Source organism: Sciurus vulgaris, assembly GCF_902686455.1.
Source record: "Sciurus vulgaris genome assembly, chromosome: 10".
Classification (NCBI taxonomy): Eukaryota; Metazoa; Chordata; class Mammalia; order Rodentia; family Sciuridae; genus Sciurus; species Sciurus vulgaris.
In genome coordinates, this window is record NC_136470.1 from 118,645,795 (window position 1) to 118,664,459 (window position 18,665).

The following is an 18,665-nucleotide window of genomic DNA, read 5'->3' on the forward strand; positions in this document are numbered from 1 at the left end:
CAGGACTTCCAAAGCACAAGAAATAAAAGCAAGAATCAATAATTGGGATAGATTCAAACTAAAAAGCTTTTTCTCAGCAAAGGAAACTATCAACAATGTGAAGAGAGAGCCTACAGAGTGGGAGAAAATCTTTGACACACATACTTCAGATAGAGCACTAATCTCCAAAATCTGTAAAGAATTCAAAAAACTACACCAAGAATACAAATAACCCAGTCAATAAATGGTCTAAGGAAATGAGCAGACACTTCACAGAAGATCTACAAGCAATTAAAAAATGTTCAACATCTCTCGTAGTAAGAGAAATGCAACTCAAAACTATCCTAAGATTCCATCTCACACCAATTAGAATGTCCATTATCAAGAATACAAGCAATAACAGGTGTTGGAGAGGATGTGGGGAAAAAGGTACGCTCATACATTGCTGGTGGGGCTGCAAATTAGTGCAGCCACTCTGGAAAACAGTGTGGAGATTCCTTAGAAAACTTGGAATGGAACAACCATTTGACCCTGCCATCCCACTCCTTGGCCTATAGCCAAAGGATTTAAAATTAGCATACTACAGTGATGCAGCCACATCAATGTTCATAGCAGCTCAATTCACAATAGCTAGATTGTGGAACCAACGTAGATGCCCTTCAATTGATGAATGGATAAAGAAACTGTGGTATAGATACACAATGAAATATTACTCAGCCATAAAAAAGAATAAAATTATGGCATTTGCAGGCAAATGGATGCAGTTGGAGAATATCATGCTAAGTGAGATAAGTCAATCCTAAAATACCAAAGGCCGAATGATTTCTCTGATAAGTGGATGACGATACAAAATAGGGGTTGGGAGGAAGGCAAGAATGGAGAAGGATGGATTGTATAGAAGAAATAGAGGGGTGGGAGGAGGTGGGGGGAATGAAAGATAACAGAATGAGATAAACATCATTACCCTATGTACATGTATGATTACACAAATGGTGTGACTCTATTTCATGTACAGAGAAACAAGTTGTACTCCATTTGTTTACAATGAATCAAAATAAATAATTTATTTTAAAAACATTGTAAACTTTTCTATTGTTGGGGCTATTTTATAACTGTAGAGGAAAAGATAAAGTTGAATATTTTTGTTCATTAGAGATGCAAATAACTTCTGTCCAGTAGAAGAGGTAATCCTAGTGTTTATGTTTTATGGCTTTTTTGGTCATTAACCAGTTTTGTAGTGTGGTCAGCATTCATATCCTCCTATTAATAATACTGTAGCTTCTCAACAATTCCATCTCAGTTTTCTACCTTAACTGGTTTTTTCCTTAATTAACAAGTTAAATAAAATCTTTGGCATATGTTCACTTAATATTTTCATTATATTTATTATTTCACCTTTTTGAAAAGTATCTATCACATTGTCAAGAATTTTGTCATATCACTGTCCCCCAAGGGAAAAGGAATTACCACATTGTGCTCCTTCACTCTGGAATACATACACCCCACTTCCCCTGACACACACACACACACACACACACTGCCCTACCAGGGCTGAGGACGATTGAGCCTTCTTAGTGACTCAGCAGATATGGTGGCAAGGGAGAGGAAGAGAATAGTCATTGGGTAGGTGTCCAATAGAATAGGCCAAGTTTTATTTAACTCTCTTTTAATATGTATAATTTTTCTGGTTTTAAATCATTAAAAAATTAATGACATACTCATATGTAACCCAGGTCTAGGTACTGTGGGAATATACAAAGACAGGAGAGAATAGTGATTAAATGTAGTTTCTATAGTTGAATAGTCCTAGGTGGAAATTGGGTTTGTGGAATTGGACAGACCTAATTTTGTACTCACGGGCTATATAACCTTCAGCAAATTATACGTAATTCTGATTCCTTAGGCTCTGTTGATTGTGTGCCCATTTTGTCTTCTATGAAGTGAACTATTTAAGCTTAGCCTTTCTTTGGATCTGTTCCTTAGTCTGAATTTCAACTTTGTTCTGGCTGGTTGAAGTTTAATTACTATACAAAGGTATTAATACATTTGCAATATCATTAATTGTAAGGATGAAACAATTTGTTTTTATAACCAGTATTTCTGGTTTCAACTAATAATAGTTTATTAATTTTGTGGGCATGTACTTTAATCATTTGTTGGGAAAGAGGTTTCCTTATACTAGGTGAATGTCTGTATTAGTAACCATAATTTTTAATCAAGGGACAATGACTAGGTTCCGCTTTTTCCAGCTCTTACAGTCATTTATGTGCCTTTAAAATTATCTCCAACATGATTGTAAACATTAAGGGATACATAGTCCTGCCTTGTGAATCTTTATAAATCGTGCTACAGAAACATAATATGATTTGCCCTATTGAAATTGTAATTTCCCAACTACATGTTTTCCTCTAAAACCTTCATTTAAAAAAGCGTACTTCTCAAGGAAACTAGAAAATGTTTATGATTTTGCAGCTTTAAAAAATTTAAAGATACATATTCAAAGCCAGCCTCCGCACCTTAGTGAGGCCCTAAGCAACTTAGCAATGTCCATCTCAAAATGTAAAAAATAAAAATAAAAAAATAAAAAAGGGGCTGGATGGATGTGGCTCAGTTGATAAGCACCCCAGGGTTAAATGTCCACTACCCATCCCCCCCCAAATTAAAGAGATATCAGTGGAGTATATATTTACTTGTGAATCATTTCACATATAACCATATATAATATTTAAATTTAAATTTGTATTTTAAAATTTTACATTTTACGTGGTCACATATCCTTATTTTACCTTTTATAGGAGGATACTGCATCGGGATTTGAAATCAAAGAATATATTTTTGAAAAATAATCTACTTAAAATTGGTGAGTTTTAAAAATGAGTTCCAAAAACATGGAACGGTTTATTCTAAGGTGTTATTTTAGCAAATTGAAGTATGGTACATGGAACTATTAGCGTTATTGATTTCTTTAAACGTCTCAAATTTTTGTTTACTCAAATGGGTCCAGCTAAACCCAATTATTTTTGTTTTGATTATCTAATATAAAAAATTGAGATATAGGACATTTACTATGTGCTGAGTTGATTTGAAAAATACACTTTTTGGTCCTGCTTAAATATACTTAGAGTTCACTTTCTTGGTAGGTAGTTAGATTTGTTTTACTGATTTGATTAATTACTATAGGTTTCCCACTGACTTTATCGTAAGCAGTAAGCAGTTATCATTGATAATTAAAATGTTGTCATAGTGGCTATATAATGTTTATTTCATCAGAACTGTACCTTTACTCATAGTTACTAGATTGTCTAATCATTGTGTGAGATGTTCTTAGGGAGTGAAGGAATAAAGGCATTCATCTAAGTAGGCAAAAATAGAAAAACCAGTTTATTGGAATTTTTATAGTTATGCTCATGAATAGTTCCAAGTCTTTTACATTTTCCCTCATTGTAAATTAAGAACACACCATCCCCTTCCTCAGATAAAATTGCCCGACATCATATTCAGCTCTTCCAGAATCACTTCAGACTAGAAGTAGCATTTTATATCAAGTTGTCTAATTGTTTATCATTCCAGAAATAAGAATTTTAGGTTATATAATTCATTGTCCTGGCTCAGTCTTCTTTTTCCTATAAAACTTGTTTTTTAAAAACTATTTACCAGCTTTGTGTAGTTTAAAGTGTAACTTTCTTTCCCTTTAAAATAGTAAGAAGCATTGCATAATAAAATGATCAAATTAGACACACATTCACTGTTTAGTTTCCAGTGCTGATTTTTGTTGGTTTAAAGTATTCATAAAGATTAATTATTATTTCTAGGGGATTTTGGAGTTTCTCGACTCTTAATGGGATCCTGTGACCTGGCCACAACTTTAACTGGAACTCCCCATTACATGAGTCCTGAGGCTTTGCAACACCAAGGCTACGATACGAAGTCGGACATCTGGTGAGTGGGCAGTGGGCTGTCCAGATTGTTTCTTCATCTGTTGTCTAGAGAGAACGATCCATTTTGTTTTTAAGTTCATTTACTTACTATATCCACTCACTTTATCCCTTTGACATTTGAGTTATTCTGTGGCCAGAGTAAAAGAAAGTCTTTTGGATTTGGAACTTGCTATTTTCCATTAAATTGATTTCAAAAATTCTCTTTATTCATAGATTAATTGGTTGGTTTAGATTTTTAGTTCCCGAACCACAGGGGAAAGTACTTAATGTACCAGGAGCATTAAATTTTGATATGTTCTGCTAAGTTATTAAATAAAGCATTTGTAACCCTAAATACTGTTTTTTAAGCTTAACTTGAAACTCTGTGGGGAACACATTGCTTTTCTGCATTTTTTTCTTGTTCTTTTAAGAATTTTACTAAAGATATTGACTTTATGGATAACCTGAATTTCAAAATTCATGGGTTTTCAGAGATAGATACATCTGAGATTTCTTTTTCTGAGCTCTTCTATTAAAGACATTTCTCCCTCTTTGTCATAGAACCAGTTTAAATCTCACACCAAAAGCCATGTAGAAAATTGTGTTCAGTAAGTCCTATTATAAGCAATAGATCCTATTTAAGGATGTCTTTCCTTTGAAGAGGAATTTTATATAATTTTCAACTTGTTAAGGGTTGAAGGGACAAGGGACAATCAAGCTGAGAGCTTGTTAATTAAGTAAATAATTATTGTATGCAAATTAATGTAAGAAGTTCTAAGGTTTCAAAGATGAGCAATGTGCCCACTTCATTTTTCTAAAGAAGATAAAATACAAAATTATCTTTTCTCTGGTTATGGAAAAGTGAACACAACAGGGAATATGACTTGGAATTTTCATAAGGGTCATTACTTCTGTTCTTTTGGTGCTCCCTAGTGGTAGAGAACACTGTCAAGCTTAGGTCTGGCTGTGGAAATTCCCCATAAATCTTGTCTCTTTGTTTCGTTCTTGTGATTATTTGTTTCTAGTTTCTTCACTGGAGTTTTGTCCTTGTTAGCTTGCTTCTGCCCTACAGGTATTTTTCAATTTACCTATCAGTTCCCCTTATCCTTCCCCCAACCACTGTCTCCCACCCTGTCCCCATGGAAAGTGAAAAAGAAAACCAAAAGCAAAGAAAAACAAGAAGCTAAAAGCAATGTTCAGAGGAATGAATTTCTTTACATTTTGCTTTATTCAGCATCTACTGTTTGTCCAAAACAGCACAATAACCCTTAGAGTATAAAAGCAAAACCAGTGGGATTCCTGCGCCTCCTGAGAACTCTTGTTCAGTTTGGTGTTACTTTCTCCAGTTGGAGGACGTCAGTGTTGGGCTTCAGATTGAATTTCAGTTACTTACCTATATCTCTCTTCACGATTTTAACAATTATTATGGATGTTTAGAATAGATTCAAATATATAATGTCCTCATGATTTAAGGTTGTTATCTGAAGATGTTACATCATGTCATTTGATTAAGAGTAAATTAATTCAGGAGACCCATCATTTAAGTTTTGGGAATCAATATAAGTCAACCTGGTTCCTTTTGAGGAGGAGTCTGCATCTGCTTGCCAAGTCCTGTGGAGTCTCCTAGGGAACTGTGCAGCGGGCCCAGGGGCAGGAATGAAGCGCAGTCTGTCGCAGTCGCATCAGTGCTACTTCTTTTTCACAAATTGCTCTTACTGGTGTTTGAAGAATTATAGGAATATTAAATAGTATTGCTTTATGTTTTATGGTCACAAAAATATCTGACTCAGGCAAATCTTAAAACAGCCCAAACCTCCCAAATACAAAATTGCTGGGAGATTTTAATTTATCTGTCCGAGCACTAGGTCAGCTCTCCTAGCAGTGATAATTAACTCTTCATCAAGTGTAAACTGAGGATTCATCATCATCCTGACCCCCCCAAACCACCTTATTATGAATTTAATAACCTTTGTTATATCTAAATTAAAGTGGGCTTATCTGATAATGAAATTTCTACTGTCAAGCCTAAGTGAAAAAAATAACAGAGAAGTGTTTTTTAATTGTAGTGGTAGATACATAAATTTGATGAGTAATCTTGGGGAGACACTCTTAGAAAAATTAGGTTGATGATGAGAACCTGTCTCTGTATTTTAGCATGTAGCATCTGTTTATTGTAAAATGATTTCTTAGGATTGAAAACTCATAAATAATTAACAGGTGTTTTGCTTTAGCAACTAATAGCTGTATTATTATGTTTATAATGCTTAAAGAAGAAATGGTTCTTACTAATTATATTTTCATTTGTTAATGCTTGCCCATATGTAACTTTATCTTCCTTTTGCACTCTGTTAAACCTTTCTGGATTTAATTATTTATAGTATTCAAGTACATTAAGTCATTCTCTTAAAAGTGGGCTAGTTACAAAAGTTAATAGACAGTTATTTAGAAAGAGAATAATAGGTTCACTGAGGACAATGCTTTGAATAAGCTGATTTGTATAAGCAATTGCTGAATATTTTTTTTCTCAACAAGAGAAATACAAACATGAATGTATCTGTTCGTAGGCCAGGTCTTCAAATTGATCTAAACTATGAATAATTGGAATGTGTCATTTTTGTAGGAGAAACAAAAGCCAATGATATTGGAATAAGGCAATAGAATACTTCACTGTTTGTCATATTTATCATGTTATGAGAAGTTAATCAAGTGGCTCTTTGATCTGTGACCCTATAATTCTTGGAGTGATTTAAGAGGAAGAAATGATGTTGGAAATCTTAGTGACATTAGAGTGTACTGTGAGGCTTTTGGGTTTTGTTGAGGCTCAGGTTTTTGCTCAGAGATCCAGCATGGAGCTCCTACCCAGCTTGGAGTTCAGCTGGGTAGGGAACAGTGGAGGGGTCTAGTTCATTCCCAGTGGAGTCAGGCTTTGTACAGAAGTATCAGACAAGATTTAGTTATAGGTGAAAGAAAACAGAAAAGAACCAAGAAAGTGTCCTCATTGGGGCACATTTCCAGGGTGGACAGGAGAAAGGGTTAGGGAGGGCAACAGCCTATTTTCTGGTGAAGGATATAGGAGGAGAAGAAGTACAGGCCAAGTTGGTAACAACTCCTATAACCTAAATCAGGCCTGCTGGTATCTGATATTCAACAGCCTCTTCGGCAGTCTCTTGGAAAACTCTACAAGAGAGGCCATTTCTCTTACCTGTCCATGACCTGAGCAGTTCTCCTGTGAGTTCATAAACAAGCTGTTGGATGCGGAATACCTTACTAGGGAATAAACACTGGCATAATTATTTTCACCCAACAGAAGCCAATAATTCTTGGAAAACATTATGGTCATGTACAGTAGATTTGAGCAATTACATGTTTTTGCAATGACCAGCATGATATGATTGATATGAATTCTGCAAATAATACAAATTTGGCCTGATTTTAACTTTAAGAGTTCATAACATAATAAATTCTTGTTAAATTGATATCCATGGTGATGAAAATAAACACAATAGCAATAAAATCAGGAAGAGTTACCCTTTATGGACTGCATACTCTATATTAACAGTTACTCTGCTAATTGTTCTATATACCTATTTGTTTTTACAACAAACTACTATATACAATTTTATAACCTGCTTTTTTTTCATTTAGCAGTGAGAATGAATTGATGTTCTGTATCAATAAATATACATCTACATACCATTTAAATGTTTGCATAGTTTTCTGTACTAGGTTACAATTTACTCAACTAAGGTCTTACTGAGTTCTTTGAAATAGTTCACATTTTTATTGTTAGGTATTTGAAACTGAATTTTTAATCATAGTACTTGAAATTAGTTAAACTTCTGGTATGTGTCAATGAATGTATTTATTCAAATGCAAGGAGATTGCAGTCATTATTGCTTTGAGTATTTTTTTCTTCCTTTCTTTTTCCTCTCCTTCTGGTGCTTTATTATATGTAAACTCACGTGCTTGATAGTGTCTCACATTTCTCTTTATTTATTTTTCTTTTTGTACTTCAGAGTGCATAATCTCTATGTGTCTGTCTTCCAGTTCATGGATTCTTTATTCTCTCCTCAAATCTACTGTTGATCTCCTCTAGTGAATTTCTAATTTTCATGATTGTGCTCTTCGTCTCCAAAATTTCTGTTTGGTAGTTTTTAATGTAATTTCTCTCTTTATTGATATTCTCTATTTCTGTGACATTTTCATCATATTTTACTTCTTTGCACGTTTTTTCTCTAGTTATTTGAACATATTTATAATGGCTGCTTTAAAATCTTTGTCTGTTAAATGTGATATCTGGACCCTCTCAGGTAATGTCTGTTGTCTTCTTTCCTGTTTATTTTACATTTTACAATTATTGAAAACTGGACATTTTAGATAATATATTGTACAATTCTGGACACTCATTCCCTCCTTACCTTTCATACATATCCCTTCTCTGAGACTTGTTTGTTTACTTATTCATTTAGTGACATTCTGGGATATTTTAGTAAAATCTATTTTCCCCCTAGTATTAAACCTCTGATGTTGCTCCTTAGAGAGTACAGCCCTGGATATACACACAGTTTTCTTTGGATGACAGACTTTCCTTGTCTCTTTCCCTGTTCTCTCTATTGAGCTGCCTGACTTTGTTGAAATCCACCCACCTTATTACTACACTTCATTGTAAGTAGCTTTTTATTAAGTCCTAGAACCCCTAGTTGAGACCAGTCAGTCCCCAGAAAGTCAGATTTGGATGGAGTCTTCCCAATATTATGCACTCTGTACAAGGAGAATCTCAGATAAGGAGAATGTGGCTATTGGAGCCTGGACAGGGAGGGCCTGTGTTCCTGGGTACAGGGTCTTCTTTGGAAGGGAGAAACTGGTCATTCTTAAGCTATCACTTTTCACATGCTTTGTTTACAATATGATGTGGATAGTACTCTTATTGAAAGGCAAGATGTGTGTCTTCACCCTTAATTTGAGTATGCCTTTAATTAAGGCAAAATTAATGTAAGACTTAAATCTAGATCATCAAAGGTGATGCACACTTTGCTTGGTTTTCCTGAGATTCTTGCTTTTGGAACCCAGCTACCATATTGTCAAGGAAGCTCGAGTAGCATATTGAGAGGCCAATATGGAGAGGTACACATTGAAAGGAACCAAGGCCTTTGGTCTTCAGCCTAGCTGAGCCTCCAGCTAAGACCCAACACCAGTTGTTAATGAGCCATCTTGGAAATAGATCTTCTACCCAAGAGGTGCTATGAAGAATGGATTCAAGGTTTTCCTGTCAATTTCTGATCAAATTGATTCATAATCAAAATTACTGGTCATTGTTTTGAGGCACTAAGTTTTAGGGTGGTTTCTTATGTATCAGTGGTGACTTTAACAGGGCTTTTTCAGGTCATCAGTCAGGAATTGAGAAGCAGCCTCAAGTTTGGGGCTCTATTGTGGCAAAGTCCAATTTATTTCAAAAGGTCCAATAAATGACTTAGAGAAGCAGTTTGTGCCAGGAAAGCAGTCTGACACTCCACTTGTTGGTTCATATGGATAAGACCAGAGAACATGGACCTCAACTGAGGACCTCTGGATCAGAAACTTTTCCATGTATCTCAAAATTCTCCCTCCACTTTCTGCCCACTCTCAAATTCAGCCCCAGCCCTGGACCATCAGCTTCCTCCAATATCATCTCTCCATTACTCACACTCTCCACTGATATGCTGGAGCCAGCACATACCAGCTCACAAGACCCAGTTATCCACATTTATTTTCAAATCAGTGTTCAGGGACATCTGTTGTCATTGGTATTTATATCATGGAAATCAATAAATGCTGCAAATTAGTGTTTCCCCTTCAATCACAGAAAGCTGGTATCCTAGGATATCTAATACCTTTAGCTTTACTCCTTCTTGCCCCTGGGGTGGTATAGAAAGAAAGACATCAAGACATATATAATCTCATGTCTATCCTCAAAGGATAGGCAGGCATATAAAAATTCTATATGCTGTTACAGTACAATACAATGCTCTGAAGTATAAAGGAGAGAGTGATTGACTGCTGGAGTGGGGGGTGCAGAGTATCAACTACATTCTTAGACTAGGTAATGCCTGCTCACAATGATGAAGGATGGAGAAGAGTTTGACAAAATGCATTTTAGGTAGAGGGGAAAGTATCAATGACCAAAAGTGGAGGGTGTCTACTGGGAGAAGATGGAGGGGACTGTGTAGGGAAAGAAAGTGATTGGCTAGAGGATCATTTGAATTGGGCCTTATCATTCACAAAGGGTCTCATATGTATGTGTTTGAAGTTGTTTCCAAATGAGGAGTTATATGTTAAAGACATTAATTTGTTTAAATTGAAAATTTCAAATGTACATTTTGAAACTCTTATTTTGGTATTTATTCATTTAAAAATAAACCAGGAATTTAAAAATAATTGCAAATGGCCTGTGTCTTCTATGATTCCTGAAGGCTATGGGGACACTGTATTTAAGGACATGGAAGCATTGTCTTCTCATTGTAAAGCTCATTGTCTTCTCATGAACTTGAGGATAAAATGCCTATATGTGTCGTGGAGGGGAGTGGTGATAGAACTGACTGAAGAGGAATGTGGTGGTCAAATGGTGAAGAACACATGTAAGCCATGCTAAGAAGCCAGGTTTTATATTCTGAGAGATGCTGAACTGCTGAAATCCGTTAAGCAAAGGGATGTTGTATTAGTCAGCTTTGCTGAAATAACAACTCCAGAAAAATCTTAGACTCTTAAAACATGTATTTCTTCTCCACATTACATGAGGACTGTAGGTTAAATAAATCTCTGCTCTAAGCTGCTGTCCTACTCTGCTCCAGTGTTTTCTTAATTCCAGGACACAGGCTTTACCATGAGCATAAAGGGAGGGGCCCACCTCGTGCTAGAGCGAGTGAGCAAGGGCTCAGCTAAACTGTTGACCTGAGTTTAAAGCTTCCACTCAGTTGTGGCGTTCTTCATATCTGCCCATATTATATTGACTGAAGCAAGTCATGTCAATTATAGTATCGACACTTCCATGGGGGAAGGGATAAGCAATTAGTGCAAGAGTTATCAGTCTTCCAGGGGAGTCAGTCTTATCATGACACCAGACTAGACTGTAGGAAACAGACTGGAGGGGATGGTTGGAATAGACTTAAGAAGGGAGATAGGCTGACCTTCTTAACCTGCCACATTTGACTACTTCTGACGTTCATCTTAAAATGCCTGTGAAGTCTGTATAAAATCAAAGCAGTTGGAGCATAACCACTTACTCAAAGTGTGAAGCAGTTTATGCCACATGAGGAGTGGAAGCTGGTTCCACATCCAGCTTTAGTGGAGTGTCTGAGTGAGTAACAGCTGGGAATGGAAGTGTGCCTCAGTGATCATTTCTGTTACCAATCATCTGTGCACCCTGACTGAGCACTGTCCATGGTCCTTTCCCAAACTGTGTGGCTTGTATAAAATTCTTGACTATGACTTCAAGAATAGCTAAAGATGCAAAAAAAAAAAAAAAAATCCCTTTTAGCCAGTTTCCCCCCCACCTTTGGCACCCTGTTTCTGTGCCCTTGTTTCTCTCTAGGAATTGGTATCTTCCATTGGCTAATTTCTTATGGTACAGAGGACATGGAACTACCACTAGGGGTAGGAATGAGATAATCAAAAACTTGTAAAGCTCAATTGTGGAATTAATTAGAAAGAGCTAATATGAGCAGGATAAAATTCACCCAAGCCATGTTTTTTTCTCTAATTTTGTGGATCTTCTCTAAAACTTGATGATGTGTTGGTATGATAATGGTAGGAGGAATGAATTCACTTTTCCTTTTAAATATTCCTTTTAAAATTCAGTTCATTAGTCACACTAGCCATATTTCAAGTGCTCATTATCTCCATGTGGCTAGTGGTACTGTTTGCAGAAGTAAAGAAAATTTTTATGAGTGTAGAAAATTATACTGAAAATCCCTGAGCTGCTCCAGCTCCTTTTGGCCTTATCCTCATTCTTAATATTTACCCTGATTTGGGGTTGGGGAGCATCCCTACTGGTTTAGCTGCTGTTCTTAAATTGGCCCCCTGTGCTTTTGTTCAAGTGAATGCCTATTGGCTATTTTGAGGTTTTCCTGTTCTTAGCCCCTTCAGTCTTGTTGTTGCTTCCCTCCCCTTTTCACACAGGTATTGATACTGTGCAAGTCATGTAGCTATGCAGTTTGTCTTAACTCACTTCTACTTGGAGCTTCAAGGGGACACCTTATCACTTAACTTTGTGTGAAAATACTGGCTATGAGTTTTTGCTTTTGAGATATAACTTCTCTATGATAGGATTCAGTGAAGATCCAAAAAACTGTATTTCCATTGTAGCTGACATTCCAAACGTTCAGAATCAGCATTTTAACAAGATCACTAGGTGATTTGTATATACATTAAAGGGAAATGATACAAGTCAGGGAAATGGCAGCCCTTAATAAACACTTTCTATATAATATTGTTTCTTGATTATTAGCTCAAGCGACCAGTGTGTATTTTTTAAAATTTTTAATATTTAGAGTTTGTTAATATTCAATTCTAAGTAGACTTTTGTTTAGGATAATGGACACTAAAGCAAAACTCTCTACTCACTAAATTTATATTACTATATTCAACTGCTTAATCTATGTGTGTTCTTTTTTATTGTGTTTTATCAAAGTGCTTCTCAAATACAGCTAATAAAACTATTATCAAGAATACCACTAAAACTTTCCAAGAAAACAGAGTCATTCAATGCTGCGGGCAAGGTGCAAGGCTGTTTGCAGGGTCTGGGAAGATTTCAAAGAGCAAATTTAGGTACACTGAGACAAGACAAAGTCTGAGTTGCATTTGCAATTCATTATCAGTCTCTACTTCAGCCAACCTCCCTGTAGTTCCGGTTGACTTGGACTGATGGCAAGTTTATGGAGTTCAGGTGTAATTTGCCTCACATGCACCTGATCCCAACTTTTCCTTTTATCGCTTATTCCCTTATTCTCTCAGGGACTTATTTACTTCCCTCCTCAAAGTCAGCTGTATTTTGGTAAGAGAAAGGAATTCAAATCACAGACTTCTAAGTAAAATGCACTTCTCACTGTGTTTTTCAGCTCTCCTTACCCCACCCTGCCCCCAATACTTTCATATTGTCAAAGTTAAGAACCGAGAGTCAAATAAGAGAAAATTCTTCAAAGGATGGAATTTGAGATGATGTAATAATTCCATATGTAAATGCCCAGTTGGAAATATGTGAAAGTAAAAGTATAGAGACATATAAGTATATTTACCAGAATTAAAAATTACATATAACAGATCTTTAAATGTGTAAGTGGATAATAAAAACTCCTTTCACCCCAAGTGTCAAGGGGATTTCTATACCCCTTGTCTCATATTTCATTCCCATTCCAGGCTGGTGCACTGGGACCATAGCAGGTCTTTTTTGCAGATTACTGGCTGATGAACAAAGACTTCTCCATGTGCTCAAGCATAAGCAAATACCATAGAACAAACTGAAACAGAAAATGAAAATCAGCATGATGCAGTGTAGCAGAGAGAATTTCCAAAAAGACAGTAGTCATATCAAAGTTATTTGGTTACTGAATCAGCCTCTGGGTCTAACGGTTCTGTAGTCTGTTTAGCCATGTCATGTCACATCTTTTTATAATCTTAATAAATTTATCAAGTGGGCTCAGGTATAGTTATATCCCTATAAACCCAGGATTTGACCTCATGATCAATTCACTGTTAAGAGACCTCTAATTTCCTTTTCCTACCAAGCCGTGGAGAAACAATAGGCAAACTTGTCTGCCTTTCTTTCCTTTTCCCACAGAGGGTCTCTGTGTGTGCCCTGTGTTTGCCATGCTGACTGATGCCTTGCACTAACTGTTGAAGGACCTTGTGATCATTAAAGGTGAATTTTGGTTCCGTACAGGACATGAAATAAATTTGGAAAGTCAGCCCCTGCTTAGGAAGGCTCTGTCAGGGCTAGTCTATGATTTCCAACTCAAAAGCCCTTAATGATCAGAAATGCTCTGATTGGAGCAGCCTTGAGAGACAAGATGACATACTGTGTATGTTGCTACCGCCGTGTAGCCTGGGCTGCAATCCTGGCCTCCACCTGGCTCCACCACTTACTCAATATGCAACCCTCAATTTGCCCAATTTTCTGATTTTCTCATCTGAAAAATGAGTTCCTACCTCATTAGGATTGTTGTGAGGATCATTCAGTGAGTTAAAATATGTAAGGGATGTAGAACAGAACAGAACTCACAATAAACACTTAAAATTTTAGTTATCATTTTTCTACTTCTTATTGTTGCCATTTATATTATTGATGGTGACAATCTTAACAGTTTTTTTTTTTTTTTTTCAAGGAGAGGTTGAAAGGCTTTGGCTTTGTTCTGCTTCTAATCCAAGTCCTGAAGGAGACTCTGAGCCTGTGGGGACTGAGCATAAATCCTCGATAAAATGAGAGTTTGGAATTAGCAAATCTTTATACTCCCTTAGCTATACTATTCTGAGTAGGAGAAGTTCTTGAGGTTTGAATTATAGACGTTTTTGAGAATTACTAAGTATACTGGTGTAGTTCAAACATAAATATTTTATACCGTCTGAACACAAATAGAAATATTTGGTTCAGTCTGGTTATTATCATTTACTAGTAATACATAGTCTCTTTTCTACAAGAAAACTTTTATCATAGTTAACAAATGTTAACTTGATATTGTCCAACTCTCTTTTAGCCATTCTGAGGGGTATCTGTAATTACTACACTATGGTTTTTATTTTGTATTTGTCTGATGACTAATCATGTTGAGCATTTTCTCATGATTTTTGACAACTTAGTACCTGTTCAAGTCCTTTGCCCATTTTAGTATTGGATTCTTTTGTTTTCCCATTGATTTGTAGTTTAAATTAATTAGTTAATTTTTTTGCATATAGTAGTTACCAGTCTTTGATGGATATTTGAATCACAATTATCTCCTCCCTATCTTCCCTTTTATTCTCCTAATGGTATCTTTTCATGAATAAAGTTCATAATCTTATGGAGTTCATTTTATAAGTCCATAACTATTGTTAATTTGTCTCAGAAAATAGAAAGATATTCTCCTTTCTTCATTTAAAAGTTTATGATTTTATCTTTCCCATTTAAACTATAGTGGATTTTTTTTTAGGAAAAAGGAAAAGAAGTTTTATTGCTTTACTAGCAAAGGAGAAACACAGAGGACTTCTATCCTAGAATCGGTGATTCTCCCCACCAGAGGAAACAGGGAATTTTTAAAGAGGAGATTCAAAGGGTACATTTCAGATTATAATTGTGTGTGTGTGTGTGTGCGTGTGCATGTGAGAGAGAGAGAGAGAGAGAGAGAGAGAGAGAGAAAGAGAAATCCAAATACATTATTTTCTATACTGATATTCAATTGACCTAGCATAATTTTCTTAGAAGACCATGCTTATATAAGCAACTACATTTCATCTTTGCCTTAATCAAGTGTTTGAATTTGTATAGTTCTGTCTTTGAGAATGGTTCTACTCTGTTCCATTGGTCTGTTGGTTTTTTTTTTTTTTCTTTGCCAGTACCACACTGTCATTAGTATTATACCTTTATAATAAAAATTGATATTTGATGGCAGTCCATATAAATTAGAATCAACTTATAAATTTCTTCAAAAAAATCCATTAGGATTTTTTACTGTTATTGTATTAGGTCTATTAATCATTTTGGGAAAAATCAGTGTATTCAAAATATTGAGTCTTCCAATTTGTGAACATAGGCCTAGTGTCCATGAAAATCTGGGTGGACTGTCTATCCAAGGGAAGGGCAGGAAGGCAGAGGCAGATTACCAGGCAAGAAAGACAATGGAGCACCTGTCTCATGCAGGTGTTTCCTTCCTTCCATTGTCTTAGATCTCTCCCTCTCTTTCTTTTTAATCTTCATTGGCACTGCATTGTGGTTTACATTGTGGAATCTGACACTTCTTTTGCTAAAGTTATTCCTAGTATTTGACATTTTGTGATGTTAATGTAAATGACATTTTAAAAATGTGTGTCTGGCTTATAGAAAAGAAATGCCTTTGTATCTTGCTAAATTCTCTTGTTAATTCTAGCAGTTTGTCAAACTTTTTATGTATACAATCATGTTGATACAATCCGTGACAATTTAATGTCTTTTCTAATCTTCATGGTTATTTTTAAATTTTTGGGACTGATTGTACTGTGTAGCACCTTTACTATCTGTTGAATAGATGTGGTATAGGCATTCTTGTCTTGATTCCTATCTCAGAAAAAAGTAATAAATTTTCATGTTTCATCAATAAGCTTAACATTACTACATATTTAGCTTCAAAAATCAGATTTAGGAAGTTATCTCCCATATCCAGTGTGCTGACTTTGCTTCTTTATAAAAATACAAATGAATTTTAATATTATGAAATGCATTTTTCCACATCTATCAAGATGATGTTATGATATTTCTCTTTTATCCTGTAGTGAGGTGTATTTCATTAATTGATTTTCTAATTTACATCAACCCTATATTTCTGAAATAAAATTGACTTTATCATGATATAGTATTGTTTTAATATACTCATCATGTTCTGTTTCTAATATGTATGTGCATATATGCATTTGGAGATTTTATATTTACATTCATGAAAAAAATTCACCTATAGCTTTCTTTTTTTAATTTTTTTATTGTAAACAAATGGGATACATGTTGTTTCTCTGTTTGTACATGGCACAAAGGCATACCATTTGTGTAATCATAAATTTACATAGAGTAATGTTGTTTGATTCATTCTGTTATTTTTTCCCTTCCCCCCACCCCTCCCACCCCTCTTTACCCTCTATACAGTCCTTCCTTCCTCCATACTTGCCCCCCTCCCTAACCCTAACTCTAACCCTAACACTAACCCTTCCCTCCCCCCCATTATGTGTCATCCTCCACTTATTAGCGATATCATTCGTCCTTTGGCTTTTTGAGATTGGCTTATCTCACTTAGCATGATATTCTCCAATTTCATCCATTTGCCTGCAAATGCCATAATTTTATCATTCTTTATGGCTGAGTAATATTCCATTGTGTATATATACCACAGTTTCTTTATCCACTCATCAATTGAAGGGCATCTAGGTTGGTTCCACAGTCTGGCTATTGTGAATTGAGCAGCTATGAACATTGATGTGGCTGTGTCTCTGTAGTATGCTGATTTTAAGTCCTTTGGGTATAGGCCAAGGAGTGGGATAGCTGGGTCAAATGGAGGGTCCATTCCGAGTTTTCTAAGGAATCTCCACACTGCTTTCCAGAGTGGCTGCACTAATTTGCAGCCCCACCAGCAATGTATGAGTGTACCTTTCTCCCCACATCCTCGCCAACACCTGTTGTTGCTCGTATTCTTGATAATCGCCATTCTAATTGGGGTGAGATGGAATCTTAGGGTAGTTTTGATTTGCATTTCTCTTATTACTAGAGATGTTGAACATTTTTCCATATGTTTCTTGATTGCCTGTAGATCTTCTTCTGTGAAGTGTCTATTCATTTCCTTAGCCCATTTGTTGATTGGGTTATTTGTATTCTTCGTGTAGAGTTTTTTGAGTTCTTTATAGATTCTGGAGATTAGTGCTCTATCTGAAGTATGATTGGCAAAGATATTCTCCCACTCTGTAGGCTCTTTCTTCGCATTGCTGATAGTTTCCCTTGCTGAGAGAAAGCTTTTTAGTTTGAATCTATCCCAGTGGTTGATTCTAGCTTTTATTTCTTGTGCTATGGGAGTCCTGTTAAGGAAGTCTGGTCCTAGACCAACAAGGTGAAGATTTGGACCTACTTTTTCTTCTATAATCTGCAGGGTCTCTGGTCTGATTCCGAGGTCCTTAATCCATTTTGAGTTTAGTTTCGTGCATGGTGAGAGATATGGGTTTAGTTTCATTCTGTTGCATATGGATTTCCAATTCTCCCAGCACCATTTGTTGAAGAGGCTATCTTTTCTCCATTGCATATTTTTGGCCCCTTTGTCTAGTATGAGAAAATTGTATTTATTTGGGTTTGTGTCCGTGTCCTCTATTCTGTACCATTGATCTACCTTTCTATTTTGGTACCAATACCATGCCGTTTTTGTTACTATTGCTTTGTAGTAGAGTTGAAGATCTGGTATTGCAATACCCCCTGTTTCACTCTTCCTGCTAAGGATTGCTTTAGCTATTCTGGGTTTCTTATTCTTCCAGATGAATTTCATAATTGCTTGCTCTATTTCTGTAAGGTACGTCATTGGGATTTTAATTGGAATTGCATTGAATTTGTATAGCACTTTAGGTAGTATGGCCATTTTGACAATATTAATTCTTCCTATCCAAGAACATGGAAGATCTTTCCATCTTCTAAGGTGTTCTTTAATTTCTTTCTTTAGTGTTGTATAGTTCTCATTGTAGAGGTCTTTCACCTCTTTTGTGAGATTGATTCCCAAGTATTTTATTTTTTTCGAGGCTATAGTGAATGGGGTAGTTTTCCTAATTTCTCTTTCCGAAGATTCATCACTTATGTATAAAAATGCGTTGGATTTATGGGCATTGATCTTGTAACCTGCTACTTTACTGAATTCACTTATGAGTTCTAAGAGTTTTCTGGTGGAATTTCCAGGTTCCTCTAAATATATAATCATGTCATCAGCGAACAGGGATAGTTTGAGTTCTTCTTTTCCAATTTGTATCCCTTTAATTTCTTTGGTTTGTCTAATTGCTCTGGCCAGAGTCTCAAGAACGATGTTGAATAGAAGTGGTGAAAGAGGGCATCCC

The 18,665-nt window shown here is 35.8% G+C and overlaps 1 protein-coding gene across 10 annotated transcripts in view; it reads left to right on the forward strand.

Moving 5' to 3' along the window:
* NEK11 (NIMA related kinase 11) overlaps window positions 1–18,665 on the forward strand; it is a 349,893-nt gene that overhangs the window by 118,760 nt on the left and 212,468 nt on the right. For all 10 annotated transcript variants that reach the window (XM_079101293.1, XM_079101289.1, XM_079101291.1 and 7 more), the window contains 2 exons: window positions 2,775–2,839; window positions 3,792–3,918. In XM_079101293.1, coding sequence (XP_078957419.1) covers window positions 2,775–2,839; window positions 3,792–3,918 — 192 coding nt within the window. The remainder of the gene's footprint in view (window positions 1–2,774; window positions 2,840–3,791; window positions 3,919–18,665) is intronic.